This window comes from Silene latifolia, chromosome 5, assembly GCF_048544455.1.
Source record: "Silene latifolia isolate original U9 population chromosome 5, ASM4854445v1, whole genome shotgun sequence".
Lineage (NCBI taxonomy): Eukaryota > Viridiplantae > Streptophyta > Magnoliopsida > Caryophyllales > Caryophyllaceae > Silene > Silene latifolia.
Window position 1 is genome coordinate 18,454,221 of NC_133530.1, and position 26,123 is coordinate 18,480,343.

At 39.7% G+C, this 26,123-nt stretch overlaps 3 protein-coding genes across 3 annotated transcripts in view; all 3 read left to right on the forward strand.

Moving 5' to 3' along the window:
• The window catches only part of LOC141656940 (uncharacterized), a 362,888-nt gene extending 354,059 nt beyond the window's left edge, over positions 1-8,829 (forward strand). The window contains exons 4-7 of the mRNA XM_074464032.1: positions 5,493-7,237; positions 7,331-7,511; positions 7,599-8,020; positions 8,131-8,829. The gene's annotated coding sequence lies outside the window, so the exon portion shown is untranslated. The remainder of the gene's footprint in view (positions 1-5,492; positions 7,238-7,330; positions 7,512-7,598; positions 8,021-8,130) is intronic.
• LOC141656942 (B3 domain-containing transcription factor VRN1-like) overlaps positions 1-16,408 on the forward strand; it is a 35,982-nt gene extending 19,574 nt beyond the window's left edge. The window contains exon 4 of the mRNA XM_074464035.1: positions 16,276-16,408. Within this exon, the coding sequence (XP_074320136.1) occupies positions 16,276-16,317 (42 nt within the window). The 3' untranslated portion in view covers positions 16,318-16,408. The remainder of the gene's footprint in view (positions 1-16,275) is intronic.
• A 1,468-nt stretch (positions 16,409-17,876) lies between these two features.
• On the forward strand, positions 17,877-19,630 carry LOC141654948 (B3 domain-containing protein At3g18960-like). Its single transcript, XM_074462055.1, has 3 exons — positions 17,877-17,957; positions 18,738-19,077; positions 19,521-19,630. The coding sequence occupies exons 1-3, from the start codon at positions 17,877-17,879 to the stop codon at positions 19,628-19,630; spliced, it is 531 nt and encodes a 176-aa protein (XP_074318156.1).
• Positions 19,631-26,123: the final 6,493 nt, after the last annotated feature.

Consider the following 26,123-nt stretch of genomic DNA (forward strand, 5'->3'; position numbering starts at 1 on the left):
ACTCGTAACTCCTACATCCGCGGTGCTTGTTCCTTTAATAGTTGGAAGCTACGAAATGAGCTCATCGATATTCCTTTCAAGGGGCCTCGTTTTACTTGGTGTAACAATAGAAAAAGTGATCACCGAGTCTATCAGAGACTTGAGAAGGCTCTTGGATCTAAAGAGTGGTTCACCATGTTTCCTGAGACGGGTATTAAACATCATCCGATTCAGATCTCGGACCACGCACCTATTGAACTGGACCTCAACCTTACCAAATCAACTGGGAAGAAACCATATAAATTGGACGCATGGGTTTTGGATTACTCGGATTGTCTTCAGGTTATTAAAAGTGAGTGGCATATTCCTGATATGGGCTCTCCTGCTTTTCGTGTTGCCAGGAAACTAGCCCGTGTACGACAAAGTGTGAAACATTGGGCTTTGGATAAACGAAATGAATGGCTTGGTACATGGGATGATTTTGATAAACGTTTGGACCATGGTATCGACCTAGCTTTGTCTGGGGACGGGGGTGAAGCTTATGACCTGGTTAACTCTGAAGTGCGTGAGTTCGCGAAGGCGGTGGCTATCTACTGGAAGCAGCGGGCTAAGCTGCGTTGGGTTGTGGATGGCGACACATGTACGAAGTACTTTTTTAATTGGGTCAAGGGGAGAGCGGGTCGGAATCATATCCTGGGCATTAAACGCAATGATGGATCTTGGACTTATCACCAAGAGGAGATTAGTAGCTATTTCCAGGATGTTTTTATCAGTCTTTATTCTCTACCACAACAACCCCCGCAGGTCATTGAAGCAACTCCCTCTTCCTTCACTCAAATTTTAACAAATGTCTATAAGAGGGTCACGGATGATGATGCAGATGCTCTGAATAAGCCCTTCACGGCTCAGGATGTTCGTCGGGCCGTTTTACAAATGGGCCCGATGAAGTCTCCTGGACCGGATGGTATACCGGCTATTTTCTACCAGCGTTGTTGGCACCTTGTGAAAAAGGATTGCACGAAGGCTATCCTTTCCATTTTAAATTCAGGTTTTGTTCTTAGGGAAATGAATCGCACTTTCATCACTCTTGTTCCCAAATGCGATAACCCTGAAGAAGTGAAGGACTACCGCCCGATTAGTCTCTGTAATGTGTTCATGAGGATAGTTACCAAATGCATTACAAATCGTATTCAGAAAGTTATGGGTTACCTCGTTGGTGACTATCAAAATGCTTTTCTGGCCGGAAGGAGTATTAGCGACAATATTTTGCTCGCTCATGAAGCGATTCATAAGGTGAACGCACATAAGCGCGACAAATTTGGCAAGGTGGCTTTTAAAGCAGATATGAGCAAGGCTTTTGATCGGGTCAAGTGGGATTTTCTACACGCTGTGTTACTCAAATTTGGTTCCCCGGAGCGGTTGGTTACCTTGATCATGAACTGTGTTTCTTCAGTAAGTTATGAAATCCTTCCGAATGGGACTCCTCTTCAGTCTTTCAAGCCACAACGTGGCCTTCGACAAGGTGACCCTCTATCGCCGTATCTCTTCATTCTCTACATGGAGGTGTTATCTTGCAATGTGGAGTGTGCACAAAAGGAAGGAAAATTTCAAGGTATTCGGCTATGTCGTGGTGTACCTCCCTTAACACATCTCTTTTTTGCGGATGATTCTGTATTCTTCTTCCAAGACAGAGGTATGACTGTCCGCTATCTAAAACGTATTCTTGATACTTACTGTAATGCCTCGGGACAAGTTGTAAATGAGGACAAGTCGGGGATCATCTTCAGCCCAAATACCACGCTTCGGAGGATGCGGTTTTGTTTGAAAGCACTCAACATTAGGCACAATAAAGGTTTCGGAAAGTATCTAGGCCTTCCGACTGAGTTTCAGGAATCAAAAAAGGAGGTCTTTAAGGGTCTTGTGGAATCTGTGATTAAAAGAATCTCTTCATGGAATGGGATTTTTCTCTCTCCAGCTGGCAGACTTACTTTAATCTCTTCTGTCCTATCAAATCTCTCCATTTTCTTTCTATCGGTATTTAAAATGCCGGTAAGTGTGACCAAAAGGATTAATGCCCTTTTGTCACAATTTTGGTGGGCTGTAAGTAAATCAGGTAAATGTCTTCACTGGTGTAGTAGAAATTTCACCAGTTTACCAAAGAGGGAAGGAGGCCTAGGCATTCGCAATGTGGACTGCCTCAATCAGGCTTTATTGGCAAAGCATGCGTGGCGACTCATCTCCGATGAGAAATCACTGTTCTCTTTGATCTTCCGAGCGAAACTCATGGGACCTTGGGGTCTTGAGAACAAAAATTGGCTATGTAGTAGAAAGTCCCTTTCCTGGGGGGCACGAAGCATAATGCATGGTCTAAAACTTATAAGAGAACATATTGGCTGGAAGCCGGGGATTGAGTCAAATCTCAATGTATGGGACAAGAAATGGGTTAATAGCCAAACTCCTGAGCCCAAAGATTGCCTTTTGGATGAGAGTTTTACTTTCCTTAAAGATCTCCGGGTCAAAGATATCTGCTTCAACAATGGTGGGTGGAATGAAGGCTTAATACGCTTACTCTTTGCGGAGGAAAGCGTGAATCAGATCCTTGCTATTCCCCTTTCCTGCTCTCGAACGAAAGATGAGGTTTTTTGGCCATTCACTAGCAGCGGCTCTTACACTGTCAAGAGTGGGTATGGTATTATCTTTCAAGAGTACTTCAATGAGCACGGATTCAGCAAGGACAAAGACCGGATTCATACAGATTGGAAACCTTTCTGTAGGAAAAAGTTATGGCACCTCCCAGGCCCTCAAACCTGGAAGATCCTTCTATGGAAAATTATTACAGGGTCGCTTCCGGTGGGTAGTGAGTTTGTTAAAAGAGATTTAGCTTGGGATTCATCTTGTGCTTTGTGCGGCACTGGCAGAGACCCCTTAGAGACACTTGACCACCTTTTCCGGGATTGTTCTATTAGCTCGCGGATTTGGACGGGTTCTGTTCTGGGCATTAATGTTGGTCAATTTCCTTCACTCGATGTTCGAACTTGGATTGTAAATTGGATCCTTTATTTGTACAAGTTGGAGGATGGGGTTACTCTGGTTGTCCACTTTCTCGCGATCTTGGTGAGCCTATGGAACTTAAGGAATGACATTGTTTTTAAGGGTGGTTCATTTCACCCTGTGGTTTTCTTCTCCAAAGCTCGCCAATTGGTTACGGATGTCTTACAGGCAATTAATAAGCGCACCAATGACACTCTACATTCGCCTGGCTATGGCCCGGAAGAGCAGGATAATCAGATGGATTTTGATGGTCTTCAAATGCTCCGCATGGGGAGACCTGTTTACTCTATTGGTTTTTCCTCCTCATGTTCTATGGTACGTATTTTAGTTGATGCCGGCTGGATCGACTCGCGTCTTGCAGGTTTTGGATGGGTGGTTCTTGGGACTGAGGGCGATATCTGATTTGAAGGATCTATGCGAGGTCGGGCTGAATCGTCCCTTCAAGCGGAAGCTTTAGGTATCAGAGAGGCCATTAAGTGGGCACGACAGGCTGGCATTCTCCACCTTGAAGTCTCCACTGATTGCCTTCAGCTCCTAACTCAATGGATGGGGAAGGCTACCATACACCATCATATTTCAGGCATCTTGGGGGAAATCACTTCTCTTTCTACTGCTTTTCATTGCTTTTGTTTTAGTTATGTTCGCAGGAATCAGAACACTAGAGCTCATGGATTGGCAAAACAAGCCATGAGCTTGCCCTAGGAACCTTTCTGTCCAGTTGCCAAAAAAAAAAAAAAAAAAAAATTACCACCTCTATCTGAGCTGACATCAGCACGGGTTGACCCGATCCCGTCCTATGCCGTTATTTTAGACAATTTGGCTTGGCCCGTCATTTTAGTAAAAAAAATAAAAATAATACACAGGCTCGCCAGCCCGGCCCGCCCTCCACCCGTCACGGGGCCTGACCCGGGTCAAACATACTCTGAGCCCAGCCCGGCCCTGCCAAGCTCGCCCCTCCCTCTGGCCAGTTCAAGGCCTGATCCCCCGCCAGCCCGGCCCGACCCTAAGACATCTCTACCTCTATCCTTCTCGTGTGGACATATATGGCTCATCTTAGACAAGACCAGCTCATTTTAGGTAGTTTTAGAATTAAATTTGTTGCTACTATCAGTTATTGGTTTAGTATCAAGTCGAGTCAAGTCGGTTTCAGTTCATCAAAATTACAAAGACTAGTTTAGAATGAATTAACAAACGTATCTCTACCGTTTTTCGAGCAAAACGAGAGTCAGTAATTAAAGTAGGACCGATGTGTTATAGGGAAGTTCAATGGTCTTACACTCCTACTCAATAATTAGTAAACAGTTTGGACACAATTAAGGCATGCCAAGGGCCGCTGTTAGTAAATGAGTGCTTTGTTGAAATAATTACAGCAGTGAAAAATATTTACTTATAAGAATTGCATTCATTTTATATCCACATCGTCCACAGCTCGTTAATCACTTGAAAATCAAAAGATAAATAATATAGCAAGAATTTGCATTGTTCATCATGGCTATTGATGATCATTCTCGTAACTTTCCAAGCTTCTTCAAGATCATTCTCGAGCCTCGAGGCGATCTTTATAAACTGGTACTACACTAAACTAATGTCTTACTCTCTCCTTTCAAGTCATTTTCATACGTTTGTTCAATATATGTAAAGTATATTTTAATTAAACGTATGAAATCATTTCCTTTGTTTAGCCAAAGTTGTATACTTTTGTCTATAAAAAACAACATTTTGGTCTCAATAGTTTATTTATCTTTGATTAAAGTAATCTTCACAAAGAATACATATGTTTGGGAACCTTAAATTGAAATTCAATTCCGTAATTGAGATATTTCAAGTGTTTGGAAACCCCTAGAATTTGGAATTGAATTTGACTCAGTTCCTTATCAATTCATAGCTAGTTAAAATTTGGGGATCTCAAATACCTACCATATGGTCGTCATTTCAATTCCCTTGCTTCTTACACTTTATTTTGTGACGCAAATTTCATCAAAATATTTGTATTTATGATATTTTTCCGATGGCAAATATTTTCCATGACAGTATTTAATTTTTTCAAATAAAACATCCAGTGACCTCACCCATATCCGTCTCGCCCAAGTCAATTCCAATTACACGGGTTTCCCAAACGCAATTTTGGAATTGGATTTGGAATTAAATTCAAATATTTGAATTTCTACAATTGAAATTATGAAAATGAAATTAATTCCGTATTTCCACACTACCTCCGCGGAAACTAATACAGAGTAATTGTATGATTGTATCAGGGAATTCCGAAGAAGTTTATGACGGATCATGGGAGTGATTTTATGGATGTTGTAAGTCTCAAAATTCCGACTGGTAAGACGTGGAAAGTCGAATTACTGAAAGAAAATGGGAGAGCATGGTTTAAAGATGGCTGGCATGAATTTGTAACCTATTATTCAATATGTCATGCCCATTTCTTGATGTTCACTTATAAAGGAATGTCTCAGTTCAATGTTGTTTTAGCAGGATTTTCCTGGAGGGATCCGGCTTAGTTATATGGTGATCAGGGTATCTAGTTCTATAAGATTAGAATGGTATGAATAAATGACAAAGAAAGAAATGAGTATAAAGAATAACGTTTTTATTGTTTTGATATACCGGGCACAATGTTGAAAGAATATTCAAATGCTCAAGAGTAAAAAAGATAAAGTATAGATAAAATTAAGCAATAATGAATGACTTTACAATTGTTGGAAATCTCCTATTTATATTTTTCTCCCTTCTAACGTTTATATTGAGCAACGTCTATAATCAGCAACCTCTTCCCCAAATTGTAGGAACTGTCACCGGAATAATAGGGCATGCTTCCTATTAGCTTGCTTGACCCGTTCTCAACTCAACCAATCCTTAGCCTTTTCCTTTCTTTCCGTCCAGATTCATGGATTATATAGTTCTAGGTTTGGACTTGGTCTTCCTTGAGAATAGGGCACGGTTATTTAGCTTATACAATCGTATTTCTTGTTTATCTGCCTAATCCAGGCTATTTTCAGGAATCCGCCAAGCTATGATATACTGATTATCAGGCTTCTCTTCCAGGATTTAGTAGTCTTCTTGCCATAATATTCTTCACCAGCCAGATAGTAGTTAGTCTTGTCCGGTCTGTGTCTCAACCATTCAGCTTCATTGAGTCGGACCAGGTTATGGTCAGACCAGGTTAAACTGGGCCTAACAATTGCCCCTTGACATTTTACCCGTGCTGGGTCAGGCCAGGGGTGAAATGTCAATTTTTACCGGTTAAACAATAAAGAGACTTACACTTAATTAATGACTCTTAGACTCCTAGTTACCGTTGGACACTATAACGGCTAGGTGATGTCATGCTGAGTGTTTTACAATCCCTAGGGTTTTCACACCGTTATAGGTTTTCTATAAATTCGGTATTTAGGGCAAGATTATCTTCCACCAAATTTCCTCCACTTTCTTTGCTAAATATTCTTCTAAAATTCTTCTGGAATTCTTCCATATTTCTCAGTAATCCTGTTCTGTATTTTCTCAACAATTTCTATAATAAATCAAACACTTAAGAACATGGGAGCAAAGAAACGCCCTACATCCAGAAAGTCTGCTGCTGCGAGCCCGAACTCGTAAACGTCCGGGAAGAAGAAGTGATGGAGATTGATCCTCCTGCTCGTGCTGTTGCTTTTAAGTACCGGATTCTTTTTTCACCGCCCTTCAATCTTTGGATCCTTACTTTCTGAAGAGAACTTGTTGAAAACAAATTATGACAAGATATTAAGGGAGAAGAAAATAATTCTGAATCGACCGAGGTATGGATTCTCGAGTCTTGTCCGATTAGGGCTAACTGGGTATCACCTGGTTGGTTCTGTATTTTTGAATGGGCATTCAAAGCGGTGTAAGTTACCTTTTACTCCCTTAATGATTGACACCATCCGTGCTATGGAAGTGTCACCTTTTCAAATTATGCCGATGGTTTGGAAACTTGTTCATTCCATAGAAAATTTATGTGCTAAACACAATCTTGTGATTACTCTTAATGATATTAAGGCATTATATCATTTTAAAAATCCTTCTGTTGGTCGTTTTAATTTGAGAATTAAGTCAAAGATGACTCCATTAATTACTAACCTGGATTCTGGAGACGACAAGAGTTGGGCAAAGACTTTCCTGTTTATCCCGGATCGAGACTCGGGATCAGGCTTTGATTACACGAGATATCCTCCTTTGGAGAGTGGTAGGTTTCCTGTATTCTTATTTTGCAGTTATATTGAGTGAGAGTGAGGTATATAAATCTTACCTGTATATTTTGTTTCTGTAATGTTTGTAGCTCCTGATTGGAATCACGATCCTCTGGATGAAGAGGCTATTGCAAGGATAGATGCTTTCCTTGCCATTCCTGAGGAAGAGAGGACTGGCCAGCCACTGCTTGGGCGGAATTGTTGCCCGGTATATGAAGACCAAACGACGGGGTCGAGTACCCAAAGGCAAGCCTAGTTCTCGCTTCTTTCGTACGTCTTCTCGCATGCTTTTATTTTGGCCGTTGTCTTCTTGTCGCTTTTTGGTTTGATATTTACGTATATTTTTTATGTATCCAGTGTTTAGGTCTTCTCGCTAGGGTGGCTAGCTTTTCGCCAAGGATTTGAAGGCCGGGGTGGCTAGGATTGCTTTGAAGCAGTCCAAGAGCCAGGAAACTAGTGGGAGTGACAAGACTTTGGATATCCCGATTTCGATGTCCGGCCTCCTCAAGATCCGCCAGGATAGTGTCACCAGAGGTCGTCCAGGCTCAAAAAGGAAGAGAGAGGATGATATTCGGAAGAGGAGGAAGGAGGGAAACTTGACCTATCCGGCCCTTGACCACTCGGGAGTATAAGGCGGTGCCTGCTAGGATTGATGACATGGATGATGCCGGGCTCGGATAGATGAGTTTTTCGTAAGGATGAGCGACCAACTGTTGTCTGCTAGTACCCTTGATTCGTCTACCAGGGTGGTTTCTATTCTGACTCTTCTTGTAACAAGGGTGCTTGAACTCGCTTCCCGTGCTAGAGAGGTTAGTTGTATCTGTTTTTTATAGTTTATATGCTTTTTGTTTTACCTTGTATTTGCCTAATTGATTTTGTATGTACGCAGGGGTTGGATGCTGGGCTGGCTACTGCTTGTCAGCTTAGGGACGCTCAGGCCAAGGTTACCAGCTTGGAGGAAAAGCTGGATAAGCTAAACCGTGACCTGCACTCATCCAGGGGTAACGAAGTGGTGCTCCAATCTCGGTTAGCGGCGCTAAGGAGTCAACCAGGGCTGCTATAGTTTGTGAGGTGGCTGCAAAAAATGCCGAGAAGGTGTCAGCCGAGTTGGAGGCCGAGAAGGGCAATGCGGGATCAGTTGAAAAAGAATGAAGAGCTTCTTCTTTGAAAAGGAGTTAGTGGAGGCGAGGTTGGTGATGCGGCTCAAGACTTCTTCGGAAAAGGTCGGGTTGATGCTATGAGGGACCCGAGAATCGATCGGGTGATTGGAATCCGGACCGAGATGAGACTCTGGATGCTCAAGATATCCGATTTGGCCAACATGGGTCAAGAAGAAGAAGTGGATTCCCCTCCTTCCAAGGCAAAGTCCGGTGATCGGGAGATGGTGGATGGTTGTGAGTCGGTTGCGGCTCAAAAATAACTTAGTTTTTCTTTTGGGTTTTGGTCTATCCAGGGAGAATGTCCCTGGAATGAATTTTTAGAGTTTTAAGGAATTTTTTGGCCCATCCAGGGGGAATGTCCCTGGGATGGATGGTTATTAGGTGGGACCAGTATTTTGGGTGAATAAATATTTGGTCTTTGTTTTGTTTCTTTTTGTGTTTTGATAAGGTATTGATGTTGGATATGTCTTGGATCTCGCCGATTATTCGACCGATCGAGCCGATTTTTGATCGGATCGGCCGTTATTCGATCGATCAGGCGATTATTCGATCGATCGAGCGATTTAATGTGTTATGGGTGGGGTTGTTGCACTGTCCGGAGGGCTTATGACCCACCTATGTCATACAATTCAGGAATAGATTTTCCGGGCTTGTATGTTGAGCTCAGTATTTAAAGGCCTATTTTGCAACTGAATTTTGGGTATCAGTTGGATATTTGGTGGGGGTGGCCCCCAATCTTTGAGATTTGTTTTAATTAAAATGCAATATGTAAAACAAGTGTTGAAGATTTCGCTAAATGAATATGAGAATATAAATAAGTGTTTGGACATATAAATTGAAGAAATCATATACGGCATTTATTCATGTAATTGCAAGTATCATACATGTAGGTTCCAGGCAAGAAGTATTTGAAGTAAAAAGTTATACCTGGATTGTGCGATATATTCTATATGTGAAATAGTTTTAAATGTGTAATATTCCAGGCTCTCGGGATCATTTCGCCGTCCAGGGTTTGTAGTCTATAAGCTCCCTGGCCAACAATTGAATCAATCAGATAGGGGCCTTCCCAGGTTGGGGCCAATTTGCCAGCATTCTTTTCTTTTGTGTTTTGGAAAACTTTCCTGAGAACGAGATCTCCTACCCTGAATACCCTGGCTTTGACAGTTTTGTTGTAGCTTCTCGCAACTCTTTGCTGGTATGCTGCTAATCTGATGCTTGCTGCATCTCTTAGCTCCTCCGTTAAGTCCAGGCTATCCTCCATTAGAGGTATGTTGTTTGTTGTTGTGTTTAGGCTACACTGGTGATGGAATGTCCACCTCGGCCGAATTATCGCTTCACATCCATAGACCAAGGAATAGGGGTTTGGCCAGTGGATGTTTTAGGCGTGGTTCGTCAGCCCAAAGGACCGGGGGAGCTCTTGACCCATCTACCTTTTCTTCTTTCCAGCTTTTTCTTTATACGGTGATCACCACTTTGTTATTCTTGGATTCGACTTGACCGTTGGCTTTTGGATATCCTGGCGTGGATGTTGCAGATTGATGTTCCATTGAGCACGGAAGGTCTTGTTCTTTTCCCACAAATTGTGTGCCATTGTCGCATACTATTTCAGAGGGGATGCCATATCTACATATGATATTATGTTTGATGAATGCTATGACATCTTTCTCCTTGACTTGCCTGTATGATTCAGCTTCTATCCATTTGGAGAAGTAATCAGTCATTGCTAGCATGAAAACTTTCTGTCCGGGTGCTTGAGGTAGTTTTCCTACTATATCCATGCCCCACTTCATAAATGGCCAGGGTGCGGATATGGAATGTAGTTCCTCGGATGGCTGATGGATATATGGTCCGTGAATCGACGGGCTTTGCATTTAGAGCTGAAATCCAGGCAATCGGCTCTTAAGGTGGGCCAATAATATCCTGTTCTGAGTACTTTGCTTGCCAGGCTTCTTCCACCTTTGTGATTTCCACAAGATCCTTCATGGATTTGATAATATCGCTCGCTTCCTGTGGTTCCGGCATCCGAGGTAAGGTCCGGCCTGCGATTTCTTAAAAAGCACGTTGTCAATAATAGTATACGAAGCGACTTTTATTTTCGGTGCTCGGCATCTTGCTTATTTAAGGGTAGGATTCCTGTTGTAGAGTCATAGTAAGGTTTCGTCAAGAATTAGCAATGTAGATTGGGAAACTTTCATCTTGTTTGTTTATTGCCGGTTCTAATAAATGCACAATGGGTATTTTGTCAAAATCAAGGGGACTAAAGTTGGACCCTAGGCCGGCTAAGGCATCGGCCTGGGTATTTAAGTCCCTGGAAATTTGGTCAATATCAAAGTTTTTAAACTTTGATTTTAGCATCTGAACAACATCTAGATAAAGCATCATTTTGGGGTCTTTTGCAGTATATATGCCATTTACCTGGTTGGAGACGAGAAGGGAATCAGTGCGTACCTTTAAATTTTGCACACCAAGATCAATACATACCTTTAATCCGGCTATCAGGGCTTCATATTCTCCCTCATTGTTGGTAGCCTCAAATGCACAACTTATAGCCTGTACTATCTTATCCCCCTGTGGTGATTTTAGTACTACACCTAGGCTCGTGCCCCTTGTATTGGCCGCTCCATCGACAAATAGGGTCCATTCTAGGTCTGTTTGGTCGCATTTGGTCGGTTTATTTACTTCTTTTATTAGGTCGGGTTCTAGGGTCGGACTAAAATCAGCCACAAAATCTGCTAGTGCTTGTGATTTAATTGTTGTCCTTGGTTCAAACGTTATATTGTATGTGCTTAATTGGATGACCATTTGCACATTCGTCAGGACAATTCGGTCTCCTAAGTACGGACTTAATAGGAAGATTTGTTCTAACTATTATAGGGTGACTTTCAAAATATGGTCTTAATTTTGTGCAACTCATTATTAAAGCTAAAACATATTTTTCTAGTAATCCATACCGATTTACGCATCCAGTAGACTTTTACTTACATAGTAGGTGGTCTTGTTGTCCGTCTGCTTCTTTGACCAGGATCGCACCGACAAAGATTTTGTGGATCAATGTATCTTGTCGGGGTTCATCTTTGACTGGTTTTGCCAGTAAAGGGGGAGGATAGATATATTTTCAAGTCTTCAAAGGCGACTGATGATCGGGGTCCATTGGAAGTCTTTGTTTTTCCTTAGCAGGTTATAAAACGATTTGCATCTTTCTGATGATCTTGAAATGAACTGTCAGTGGCTGCTATCCTTCCAGTCAGTTTTTGTATATCTTTGACTGTCTTTGGTGGTTCTAGCTCCAGGATAGCTTTGATCGCTCAGGGTGGCTTCTATTCCTCTCTTTGTCACCATGTAGCCCAAGAATTTGCTCGCCGAGACCAAGTGGCATTTTTGTGGGTTGAGCTTCATATTGAATTTTTCCAATATTTGAAAGGCTACTTCCAGGTCTTTGACATGGTCTTTCGCTTTTTTGATTTGACTACCATGTCATCTATATAGACTTCCATGGTGTCTCCTATCTGATCTTTGAACATCATGTTGACTAGCCTTTGGTAGGTTGCACCTGCATTTTTTAATCCAAAGGGCATAGCAGTATAACAATATATACCTCTTTCAGTGATGAAAGCTGTGCTTTCCTGGTCTGCATTGGATGCATTTTTATTTGATTGAACTGGAGGCATCCATGAATGTCAACATTTCGTGGCTGCGAGTGGCATCTACCATTGCATCGATGTGTGGTAGGGAAATGGATCTTTTGGGCGGGCTTTGTTTAAGTCGTGTAATCTCTGAGACTCTCCATTTGCCATTTTTCTTTTGGACAACTACCACGTTTGCAAGCCGGTCGGGGTACATCACTTCCCTGATCATTCCCATGTCCAATAGCTTGTCAACTTCTTGGTTGATAATTTCGTGCCTTTCTGCGGCAAATTTTCTTCTCTTTTCTTTGTACAGGCTTAAAGGATTTGTCAATGTTCAACTTATGAGTAATAACATCAGCATCTATGCCAGTCATATCAAAATGTGACCAAGCAAAACAAGACATTTTAGTTTTAAGAAAGCCGACCCGATTTGGTCCGATTGAGTCGGGTGCATCGACCCTACAAGTACTTTCTGTCGGGGTGGGTCTAATATGACTTCTCTGTTTCCATCTGTGTTTGTGCTATGTATTCTTCCCCGACAGGTGACTTTAATTGCTATGCAAGAGACTTACGACTTTGAGGGTTTCAAAGCCCGAGTGTAACATTCTGAGCGAGTCCTTTGTTCTCCTCTCGATGGTGGTTATCCCCATTCGTTGGAATTTTCACGCATTGATGGTATGTTGATGGGATTGCTTTGACATTGTGGATCCATGGTGTGCCCAGGATTACATTATATGAGGATAGGCAATCCATTACTCCAAATCTCTCATATGAAGCCACGCCCTCCACATAGGTAGGCGGTGATTTCTCCCAGGGTGTTTTTGTTTCTCCACCGAATCCAACCAGGACGCTGGATTTCTTTATGATCTTGCTTTCGTCTATCTTCATAGCTTTAAGGACGTCAAGCATCACCAGGTTGATTGAGCTTCCTCCATCTATCAGAATTCTTGATACTTTGGTCGTGCCGATTTGCATTGTGATTACCAGTGTGTCATGGTGTAGACGATATTCCTTGCGGATCCGAGTCATCAAAGGTGATAGCAGCAATGACACGAGGCTTGGGAGGAGGTTGAAGTCTGGATTCCCTGGATATCCTCTCGCAGAGAGCTGGGTCGGACCACGATTTCGATCCTCCATTTATGAATTTGACTTCATAGATGGGAGGAGGAGGAGGAGGATCTCTCCGCTTCCGGGTCTCTCTTATTTTGTCCTTCATCTTTATTCTTTGGTCTGCTTTGGATTATATCTTTCAAGTAGCCTTTCTTTAGAAGATATGCCACTTGTTTTCTGAGTGAATGCATTCTTACGTGGTGTGTCCGATGTCACGATGGAAGTCACACCATCTTGTTGGATCCTTCTGGGGTTGTCGGACTTCTTTGGCCATCCGACCGTATCTCCCAGGTTTTCCAGCGTTTGATTAATCCTGCAGTATTAATGGAGAAGTTATATTCAGGAATAGTTGGGAGGCTAGAGAGGTTACCTTTATGCTCTTGTGTCATATTGACTTGGATCGTTCGGGCCTGGAATAGGGTCCGATCTAGGATTGCCTCCTTTCGGTATGAACTTTTCTGTTGGTGTGTCCATAGCCTTGCTTTCCTCCGGATGAGTTCGTCCTGAAGTTGAGATCTTCTTCTAATCTGACATGCTCTAAGGCGATGGATTGGACAGTGGCAAAGGTTGGACATGCTTTCTTGGTTAGATCTGCATAGATGTCACCTGTCAGCGAGGACTCCTTGTCGAATGCTTCTCTGCTTTGTTTCTTCATCGCATCCGGGAATGGCCACCTTTTCTTTGACAAATCGGCCGGGGAATTCTTTGAGAGATTCTTGAAGTCGCTTTATCCTGAACAGGTTGCTTGGTCTCTTGGCCATATCTCTGCTACTTGCGAATTGTTGATTGAAGGCATTGATCAATTTTGCAAAATTCTTGATACCTCCATTTGGGAGATTGATGAACCATTGTAATCTTTGCCCTGATCGGGGTTGTGCCAAAGCCTTTGCACATACTGAGACTTGCCTGAGTTCACTGGGTATTGAGGCGACCAACATTTTTGTTTGAATATGGCAACATGATTTTGTGAATCGAAGTTCCATCATAGGTTCTCATGGATGGGACAAGTAAATTTCTTGGGTAGATCAATCTTTGCAATTTCATCTGCAAAGGGTGAATCCGCAAAGTCGTCAACTTCTACTTGACCACGGTCCGGTACTCCGGGTATATTTTCTATTTTGTTGTGGAGTTTTTGGATTTCTGAAGCATTGCCATCATTATTGCGGCTTCAGGTTTTGTTTGTCTCATCATTGGGAATAGTTGGAGTGCCGGATAATGTATCCTTCTCCGGGGTTCCAAAATTAGAGAAGTCTATGTTTTTGATGATGGATGAGAATGGGGTTCTGGTTGAATCGGTCTTGGAGCCCGAAGCCCGATTTTCCAATTTCTTCTTGAGGCTAGACTCGATTCCTTGACCTATTGATTTGCTTCACTGAGTTGCTTTCTCTTGGATTGTTTCCAATTCCTTGATTTTGGCGAGCGTAGCTAATTGTTGTTCAGTGGCGAGTTCTACCATTTTTGTGTGTGAATATTAATTGAAAGATAATAAGGAGAATTTTATTGGTTTGAAGAACTAGATGCCCCACGGTGGGCGCCAATTGTTTTAGCAGGATTTTCTGGAGGGATCGGCTTAGTTATATGGTGATCGGGGTATCTAGTTCTATAAGATTAGAATGGTATGAATAAATGACAAAGAAAGAAATGAGTATAAAGAATAACGTTTTTATTGTTTTGATATACCGGGCACAATGTTGAAAGAATATTCAAATGCTCAAGAGTAAAAAAGATAAAGTATAGATAAAATTAAGCAATAATGAATGACTTTACAATTGTTGGAAATCTCCTATTTATATTTTTCTCCCTTCTAACGTTTATATTGAGCAACGTCTATAATCAGCAACCTCTTCCCCAAATTGTAGGAACATCACGGAATAATAGGGCATGCTTCCTATTAGCTTGCTTGACCCGTTCTCAACTCAACCAATCCTTAGCCTTTTCCTTTCTTTCCGTCCAGATTCACGGATTATATAGTTCTAGGTTTGGACTTGGTCTTCCTTGAGAATAGGGCACGGTTATTTAGCTTATACAATCGTATTTCTTGTTTATCTGCCTAATCCAGGCTATTTTCAGGAATCCGCCAAGCTATGATATACTGATTATCAGGCTTCTCTTCCAGGATTTAGTAGTCTTCTTGCCATAATATTCTTCACCAGCCAGATAGTAGTTAGTCTTGTCCGGTCTGTGTCTCAACCATTCAGCTTCATTGAGTCGGACCAGGTTATGGTCAGACCAGGTTAAACTGGGCCTAACAAATGTGTTTATTTTCGACATGACCACCTGCGAGATTGAATACCCTGTTGATGTTGAAGAAACCGATGTCCCGAAGACAGTGACTGAAACTCACACCAAGACTAACTCTTGTTCTCCTAGCCCTTCACCAAAAGGTTCTCTGTTTTCTTACTTAATGTTCTCGGACATCAACTGATCTTTTGTGAGGCGGTTTTACACTAATAATGTAAAACGAGTATACAACAAAAAGTATATTGTTGTAAAAACTTTATAAGTGATTACCACAAACTTGTTTTACACCAGCAAGTCTTATGCAAGGCCGCTTTACACAATAATTTTTGCTCGGATATGGACCACTACTAAGTACTAACCCTTGGTTATCTTGTATTCTTGTTTATCCTTATTTATGATCTTTCTTGCAGGAAATGGGATGCTTACTTTGGTTGAACAATATAAAAGGAAATTCGGAACTGTCAGCCGTATGGACATTAGGAAGATTAATTCTTATCAATTTGAAAACCCTAGTTTTTCCATCATAGTGCACCCGTCTTGCGTGAGCTGTACGTTTCGCTTGGTAAGAATAAACCATATAAATGAGATGAAGGGAGTAATACCAAATAATTCCTTAATTAAAAGTTGTTTTGATTTGGTGGTTGCAGAATATACCATTGAAGTTTGCTGCGGAGTACTTGATACAAAATCAAGAGACCTGCACACTTCAAAATGCAACCGGTGATACATGGCCTATTCGATGTCAAGGCAATAAACCAAAGTTTGTGATGTTTTGTGGGCGCTGGAAGAAATTTGCATTGGACAACAAATTACAAGTTGATGATATATGTGTTTTCGAGTTGATCAATGTTGCCAAACGTCTGTTCCAAGTTGAAATAATCCGACGCTCATCTACAGTATCGGATGTTGAAGTTGTTGCTGGTCCGAGTAGTCCCATGAGATCTCCGGATGAGGAGATTATTGAAGTAATATTAATCGATGATTAACACTTGGAAATGTAACGTTTTTTTTTTTTTTGGAACAATGGTATAAGGCCATGAAAGAAAGCTCCTAGGAACTTACAATTCATGCACTATACAACTAGTTGTATATGTTGTACGGTATAGAATCTGAGCTTTGTGATAAAGTATCCGAGCTTTATGTTAAAGAATATGAGCTTTAATAGAAAATATTGAGCTCATCCATTTACATATTAAAAACACTAACTTTGAATTAGCTCAAAAAAAAATACATATAAACTCGGATTCTTATACATTGGTTGTACAATGCTTATGGTACAACTGGATGTATAATCCTATTTGTGAGGAACTTATTTGTTTTGGTTACATGTAGGTTTTAGCATTATGGTCATCTTGTTACTCTACTCATTTTTTTTGTCATTGAAAGGGCACTCAACTTTCGGTCGGTTACAGTTTATTGCGAGTTCAATTCTATTTGGGTTATTATTAATTGGAAAATGAGTTAACGCCACCCAATGTCGTCCAATTTCGGCGTCATCCTTTCACATGCAATAAATGAGGATCCACAAAATAATTGATATATCCCATAAAATAAATAGGGACCCCAATAATAAAGGATGAATGTGAGAGGGTGGCGCAGAAATTGGGCGGTACCCGATTACGCCGTATCATTATCCTTATTAATTTATAGGTGCATATATATTTTAATTCCAGGATTAAAATATAAAAAAATGTTAATTTGTCCTTATTTAAATTATTATTAAGTTAATTTATTCTCGTGTCCGTGTCCATGCGTAGACATATATTGGCTTACGAGTTGACCTGGTAAAAGAGGAGACTATATGAGGCGATACGATTTTTGTTTCAAATGGACCATTTACATTATTCCAAAAAATAAGATTTTGTTACCATTATATGGTCAATTCACTCAAATGTAACTATGCCAACTTGTTTTCCAAAAGTGATCACACTTGGCTATAAATTGGTCTTAAGATCTAGTGATTTTTTTGTTTCAAACCAAAAGAGCCGTATGAAGAGAGACCAACTATTGTGGTGGTGGTTAGTGGATGACAAATGGAGTATAATGGATACGTGTGTCCTTATTCATTAGTCCTTCTGAATCGTTGTTTGAACCATCTGTCCTTTTTCATTAGTTCTTATGACTCGTATGAACCATTTTCCCTTGTCATTGTGACTTGCTGTGCTAATCATTTATCCTTGTTGATTAGTTATTATAACTCGTTGGGTGAACTATTTGATCTTATTCATTAATCCTTGTGACTCGTTGTGTAAACCATTTTTATGATCAAACTACCTATTAAAATAACATAAATAAATAAGAACCGTTAAATTGAACACATAAATAAATGATCTGGACAGATAAGAATTGCATGCATTTTACATCCTCAACGTCTAGAAGATTCATTTTTTTACTACCGAAAAGCCTTGTTATTTACCTAATGGAGCTTCCGCTAAACACAACTTTGTTAGACACTTAACAGTAAAAAAAACAACTAAGCAAGATTTACAATATCCTTCATGGCAGTTGATGATCATTCTCATAACCTCCGCAGCTTCTTCAGGATAATTCTTGAGCCTCGAGGAGATCTTCATGAACTGGTACTCCGTAATTCCGTATTTATACGTTTGTATCTTGTTTTCTCTCTTTTATCTAATCTATAAGCAACATTTCCGTCTCAATAGTTTGTTTACCTCCGATTAAATCCTCATAAAGAATACAAAAGGTAAACAAATGATCGAGAAGGAGGGAATATATTAGGAGTTAATGGTAATCATGGTCTCAAAATCAATTATATTTCCCTATGAAATCTAAGAGAGTAGGATCGAGCATTCGGATATCATTGTTTCATTTATAGAATTGCATGTCATTAACTCCGTCTCTATTTACACTTTACACCTAGTAAATATGCTTTCCTTACGCACAATGTTATGTATGTAGAATTGCATGTCATTAACTCCGTCACTATATCAAACTTGGCTGGGTGGTCAGGGTTCGATTTCCGACTTGCGAATGAAAAAGTGAAACTTGCCTAGGGTCAACCCATTAAATTGCCTGGGTATCCAAAGAAAATTGTCCTAGCTGTCGGTAGGAATATCCTGCTCAACACTATTTGTTTTGATGCTGTTCGGTTACTCACTCTGGCCCGGTCATTTATCCTATTCTGTTTTCGGTGTCTCAATCAATTGTTCACCTTTCTATTTTGTGAATGTATTTGATGGACAATTTGTTCCTACACACTCAATTTGATATACTAGTCGTCCAATAATTGACCCCTCCTCTTTCTTTGGTTTTTGTGCAAATTCAAAGATAAACAAATGAGCGGGACACTGCATGCGTACACATTCGATGGAAACTAATAAATGCAATTATTGTAACAGGGAATTCCTAAAACGTTTATGGCTGAATATGGGAGTAGTCTATCGGATGTTGTAAGCCTCAAAATTCCAACTGGGAAGACGTGGAAAGTCGAATTACTGAAAGAAAATGGCAGAGCATGGTTCAGAGATGGCTGGCATAAATTTGTAACCTATTATTCAATCTGCCATGGCCATTTCTTGGTGTTCACTTATGGAGGAATGTCTCTGTTCAGTGTGTATATTTTCGACAAGACCGCTTGTGAAATTGAGTACCCTCTTGATGATCCTCAAGAAACCGAAGTCCCTGTGACTGAAACTCTGATCAAGACTTACCCTTGTTCACCTAGCTCTTCATCAAAAGGTTCTCTATTTTCTTATTTGATGCCAATTTTATATCTAATGTTCTCGGTCATCAATTTATCTTTTGTGAGGCAGTTTTACTCTAATAATGTGAATCAGGTCTAAAACAAAAAATGTTAAGATTATAAAACTGATTTTGGGACTTCAACAATCAGTTGAAACTAACTTTTGGATGAGATGGTTTTTTAACATGATATCAGGACACGTGATTGAAAGTTTACGGGTTCAAATCTCGCCTGTCACCACCTTCTATTTCAAAAGTGGAATATTAAGCAGCAGAGCCAAATGGGCATTAGCTTAACCTTTAAAAGTGATTACCAAATAATTGTTTTACACCAAGTCTTGTGTTAGGCCGCTTTACACAAGAATTTTTGCTCGGATAAGGGCTACTACTCGCGCCGGCATTTCACCCTTGGTTATCTTATTTTTGCCTATTTGTTGCAGAAAATGGGGTGCTTGCTTTGATTGGGCAATGCAAAAGGAAATTCGGAACTCTGACCCGTGCGCACATCAAGAAGATTAATGAATCCTGCGTATTCTCACCATTGGTCTGATGCATTTTGAATTTTTTTATCGAGCGGGAAAACGGCTCATCATCAATACGAGTATTAGGGTTTTCTTGAGAGAGAGTCATGAGAGAGAAAATTATGAATGATATAAATTAACTTAATTATTTAAATAAGAAGAAATTAACATTTTTCTTTATATTTTAACCTTTAAATTCCTTAAAATATATATGTACCTATAAAATAATAATGACCCAAATAGAATTGAACTCGCCATGAACTGTAACCGATTGAAAGTCCCATTCTTATCTCAGCACAACCTAAATTTGTTTTTATCCGACCCGTCAACAAGTTGAATGCCCCTTCAATAACAAAAAATGAGTAAAGTAACAAGGCAAGGTCGCAAAGGATTGGTTGGTTAACCATTGAGATAGCTTTCAATCCCTGGCTCGATAAGGCTCGCGCCACTTTGTCTAATTCTGACCCGACTCGTGACTAGGAGGACCATGATGCTAAAGCTAGCCTACATGTAACCAAAATAAATAAGTTCCTAGGAGCTTTCTTTCATGGCCTTTAGATCAACAGACCATGTACCAAAACCCATTAGTTCAAAAACAACGTTACATTTTCCAAGAGTTAATCGTCAATCAATATTACTTCAATCACCTCTTCCGGAGATCTTGTGGGACTACTCGGACCAGCAACAACCTCAACATCCGATACTCTAGATGAGCTTCGGATTATTTCAACTTGGAACAGACGCTTGACAACATTGATCAACTCGAAAACACATATATCACCAACTTGCAATTTGTTGTCCAATGCATATTTCTTCCAGCCTCCACAAAACATCATAAACCTTGGCTTATTGCCTTGACATCGAATAGGCCATGTATCACCGGTTGCATTTTGAAGTGTGCAACTCCCTCGAGTTTTTATCAAGTTCTCCGCAGCAAACTTCAGTGGTATATTCTGCCGCACCAAATCAAAACAACTTTTAATTAAGGAACTATTTCTTATTACTCCCTTCATCTCATTTATATGGTTTATTCTTACCAAGCGAAACGTACAGCTCACACAAGACGGGTGCAATATGATAGTAAAACAAGGATTCTCGAATTCATAAGAATTAATCTTCTTGATGTGCTCACGAGTGAGAGTTCCGAATTTCCTTTTATATTGTCCAACCAAAGCAAGCATCCCATTTTCTGCAAGAAAGTTGAGTAACCTTACATTAGATCAGAAATTCTTGTGTAAAGCGGCCTTGCATAAGACTTGGTGTAAGAAAACAGAGAACCTTTTGATGAAGAGCTAGGCGGACGAGGGTTAGTCTTGATGTGAGTTTCAGTCACGGTCTTAGGAACTTGGGTTTCTTGAGGATCAAGAGGGTACTCAATCTCGCAGGTGGTCATGTCGAAAATATGCACATTGAACCGAGACATTCCTTCATAAGTGAACATCAAGAAATGGCCATGACATATTGAATAATAGTTCACAATTTCATGCCAACCATCTTTAAACCATGCTCTCCCATTTTCTTTCAGTAATTTGACATTCCATGTCTTACCAGTCGGAATTTTGAGGCTTACAACATCCAATAGATCATTCCCATATTCCGCCATAAACTTAATAGGAATTCCCTGTTACAATTAAATTACACAATTATTAGTTTCCATTGAGTGTATATTCAATATACACTCAATTCTATAAACAAAACAATGATAATCGAATGTCGATTTATCTTATGTAACTTAATTAAATGAGATATATACATGAAAACATTGCGCATACATTTGTTAATGGCATTACTTTCCAAAGTTATGTTTATCTTCAAATTCATAAGGTTTGATACTTTCATATTATTATCACATTTCCATTAACTTATGTAAATGATCAAATTACTCTTTAAAAATAATTAAAAATAGACGGGATAGAGGGGGTACAACTTTGGCAAAACAAAGGAACTGATCGATTAAATGGCAGACGAATACAAAGTACAGTCTAGTCGTATATATACCAGTTTATGAAGATCGCCTCGAGGCTCAAGAATTATCCTAAAGAAGCTTGGAAAGTTATGAGTATGATCATCAATAGCCATGAAAGACGTTGCAAATCTTGCTAGTTGTTTTCTTTTGACTTTCAAGTGTTTTTATTTACAAGCTGTGTATAATGGTCTAACGGATGGTACATAAAGTAAATAACAAGTCTTTTCAGTAATAAATAACTGAAGCTTGGAAACATTTTCGATCATTTATTTACCTATAATATGGGTTATTATATGAGAATAATACAACCTATGGCTCTTCTTCCTATATTAATCCAACCTATGTTTTAACCCATATTAATCTTACATATGCACTCATCTTTCTCACAATACACCGGGTAACCGTTTACTTGTTTGTCAGGTCACACTTTACCAAGAAAAAAAGAAAAAAAAATCATTAAAAACAATAACAACCTTTTTAACTCATTGCCCTCCCCTTCCCTTCCCTTCCCTTCCCTTCCCTTCATCCCTTCATTGTTCATTCTCATCACCAATCTGCAAATATCAATAACCACCTTTGAAGCCTCACCACACCGAACCCGGAACCACCACCGAACCGCAAACCCTACCCCTTATCTGAAGTCCCATCCTGTACACTGTACACACCATCGATCCACACTCCCTGCCACCACTAAATCTCCACGCCCTACCCGCCTTTTTGTAATCAAACCAGTTACGCCCCATCCACATATTGAAACATTATCTCCAATTTTCTCAATTTTTCAATTTCAAGAGTTCACATTTTGAAATTCTTCATTTTTTTCAGAAATTCTGGGACTGTACTTTAGGAATTGGCGATCGAAACGGCGTCGTATACTAGATTGTGAATAGTAGTTAATGACCGGTTCACCGACGCCAATGCTGGCTCAATCAGAACCGGGTCGATTTGGTTCGGAACTTTATCAATGGCGAGCTACGCCGATGACATACTTAGTGAGCCGGTGGATGCTTCTGAATCCTCTAATGGCGATAACATTTTCGTCACCGTCCGATTTCGTCCGTTGAACTTTGTACCACATCGCATTAGGATTGTGATTGTATGAGTTTTGTCTTTAATTTGGGAAAATTTAAAGATGAGGAAGAAGAAGATGGATTATGAGTTCAGTGAGGTAGAACAAAAAAAAAAATAGGGTCCACAATCTGATGACCTGAAACTTTACGGGTTATAACAGGTAAAAATTAGGCAGGTTCAATGAAAGATAAATAAGTACATGGTTGAGATTAATATGAGTTAAAATGTAGGTTGGATTAATATAAGAAGGGGAGACATAGGTTGGATTATACCCTTTATTTTAAGATTTCTCATTAATTAATTTACTTTGACATATTAATTGGGAAGGTTTTTAATCGTGACCACACACTTCTTCTATTATGTTCCATTTGTCAATAACTAACCAACCATCAAGTATTTCTCACTCACAAATTCTTGTTTGTGACGGCACATATCCGTCACTCTTGAGTGACGGATACCATTTTACCTCACAAAGTACCCACTTTTTCTCTCTCTGCAACACTATTTATGTGGTCCTCTTTCTCCACTAACCCATTTTGTTACCATTTTAACTCACAAAATATCCGCCACAAATGGTAACCCGTCACAAGGGAGACCAATTGTTTCTCACTAGGTTTGGTGGCCCGCCACCAAGGCCATACGGAGTATATATAACTTTTGTCATCCAAATTTCTATCGTATGAAATTGGAATGTGTTGGCTTGCCTTAGTCATCCAAATTTTCATTTAAGACGACATTGTCCATCTTAAATTTAAGATGTGTCAAGATTAAGATATGATCACTCAAAGTTTCGTCGGTCAAAAAAACTTTTACATACAAAAACTCCTACCCACAGGATCCAAATACAACCTTTTTTTAAAAAATCGTAGTTCTCAGAAAGATAATCGATTTGAGAAAAAAAATTATTACATTCTGAAATCGTAAACACGAGTTATGACCTCTTAAGGTTTTTCGGATCAAAATATTAAATATTTCGGACAAAATGTCAAATCTCAAGGATACCGCTTTTATTTTCCGTACGATGGAATCACACATCGGTTTTACATTAATTACTGTATTTTTTTTCAAAATGGGGCGCAAACACTAAGTATTTAACGAAATAGGTTGAGTTTAAAAGTATTTACCCAAAATGGGCCCACGTCATCACCGAAGCTAGGTTCGGTTTCAAGTCGCTCTCCCGCTCAACGACTATAGCCAGGGTGGCAGTTTAGAAGATCACAACCTCACAATGCCACAACAAGACAAGTCGCTCACCCGAACAACGATTTCAGCTAAAGGCGCCTTCCCCCTGAACAACTTAATGGGCAATATTTGGCTTAATTTCGCAGATTTTTCACCCTCCCTCTCAGACTAAAGTCGCTCAGGGAGGGAGCGACTTGAGGTCAAATCGTCGTCGTCCCCCTTAAGCGACTTGGGTCTGCTTAATTATAAATTCTAGAATTTACAACATTATAGAAACCTACACACGATCATCCTCCATAATCTGCAATACATTCTTCTTATCTCCCTCCATTTGCATTGAACAAGACACTAATAATACCTTGGAATTCAATGGAGATTGAACAAGAAAGACCCAAATAGTTGTTTGATATTGCCTAGAAACTAATAATTTGAGTTATAATTGAAATAATTTTGTTTAATTGGGGATGAACGAAATGAGGGAGAAAGGGGTGTTTTTGTTTTTATTAGAGCAGCCAAGCAAGTCGTTGTCCGGCAGAGCGACTTGACTTCTTCCCACAGTTTCGCCAAATCCGATCCTACGTAGACCCATTTTCGATTAATTAATTTTTTAAAGAACCCAATTTTGAAAAGAAAAAAAAAATCTTAATTACTGGCTCTCATTTTGTTTGAAATCTATTTTGCACTAATAACAACACAACTACGTCAGCAAACCTTGTTTTAGACAAGACTTCAAAATTTTGGTGAATTTGAAATTCCACTTGCCTCGATGTTGAGTTTATGGATTCAAGTACCTAAGAGGGGGAGGGGGTGAATTAGGTACTCTTTTCAAAATTTTAACTTCAACTTTATTGGACTAAAGTAAGTTAAGTGAACAAAAGAGTTTAGAGGATACTTTGAATAATATTGAAAGATTGAACAAGTATCGCGATGAATGTTTGCTGAAGTATGAAAGTAACAATCGTTCTGACTGTATCTATTTGTCTCAGTTTGTGGAGTATTACTGCAGACCAAATACGACAGTATGATGAACTGTTACTTCTAAGTTTAAGCGAAACAAAACAAACAAACAAAGTAAGAAAGCAGCGGAATTAAAGTGATAAACAATGAACACGAGTTTTTGAATTGGTTCGGCAAATACTAAAGTGCCTACGTCCAATCTACCTTTTTATTACTTTCCTTTAGTGATCTACTCCGACAACTAAAAGACCCTTGTAATAAAAGACGCCAACCTACTCCGGTTGCAAAGCTAGTACAAGAACTACTCCGTTCTTATGACAAGCTAACTCGCAATCTACTCCGATTGCCAACTCACAACCTACTCCGGTTGTCAAGAGTAAAAGACTACTCCGTCCTAAACTCTTCTAACACACTTAAAATGTAAAGGATCAAGTTTCCACTAACACATTCTTAACAAAGAATAGAGGTGGACAACTTTTACAAGATCAACACTTTTAAGCAAGAGAGTTTAGTATAGAAAAGCAACAGTAGCCACGACTGTAGAAACTGAAAGACACTTGAAGACTTTTAAAAGGATTTTGCAAAGAACACGGTTTTAAGCTTCTAAAAACAATTTGCAAAACATGAAAGAATTAATTCAGAAAAGTCTTGGGGATTTAATGAAGGAGGGACTCGGTATTTATAGAGGAGGTGAGTGAAGGGGGTTGCTAGGGTTTTGAAGGGTCAAAGACCTTGCATGTGAGGAGCAATAGTAGCCACCTAAACACTTGCACCAAAGAGGAGTCTTTTGCAAAGGTAAGAATAGAGAAAGAAGGTTTGAAAGGTAACCTTAAATGCTCATGCAAAATCTGAAAACAAAGGATGTGAAACAAGTCATATGATGACAAGTAATCACAAATAAGGCAAAAAGCAACTTTTGTTTTCTTAAAAACCAAGGGATAGAATTTGCATAAAGAGGAAATATTTTGAATAATTCAAACCATTCTTTATTGGATACTACCTCCTTAAATAAAAATCTGAATTTCTCTTTTGAAAATATGAGTCACGTGAAAGCATTTGAAAGAAGAAGGAAGCTTCAAGTTTTTACGAGTTGTGGCTCAGTCCACTCAGCTGTTTACTTGTTGAAGCAACAGTCATCTGGACTGTTTCTATTACTCTGCTATACTTAACTTTCTCACTTGTACATTAGATGACACACGACTAATTACAAGGGGATTAATAACAACTTCAACACTTCTTAATCCAAGCTTGATTACATCATTAATCCTGAAAAGGTAAACTAAGATAACACAAATCAAATGGGCATGTTATCATCAACATAAGGAACCCAACAAATTCCCCCTTTG

Excerpts from the sequence above, each read along its gene's own strand:
- LOC141654948 (XM_074462055.1), top strand. The coding sequence starts at position 17,877 with ATGGCAGTTGATGATCATTCTCATAACCTCCGCAGCTTCTTCAGGATA. Across the intron at positions 17,958-18,737 it reads GAGGAGATCTTCATGAACTG|GGAATTCCTAAAACGTTTAT; the intron begins GTACTCCGTAAT and ends TTATTGTAACAG. Across the intron at positions 19,078-19,520 it reads ACCTAGCTCTTCATCAAAAG|AAAATGGGGTGCTTGCTTTG; the intron begins GTTCTCTATTTT and ends TATTTGTTGCAG.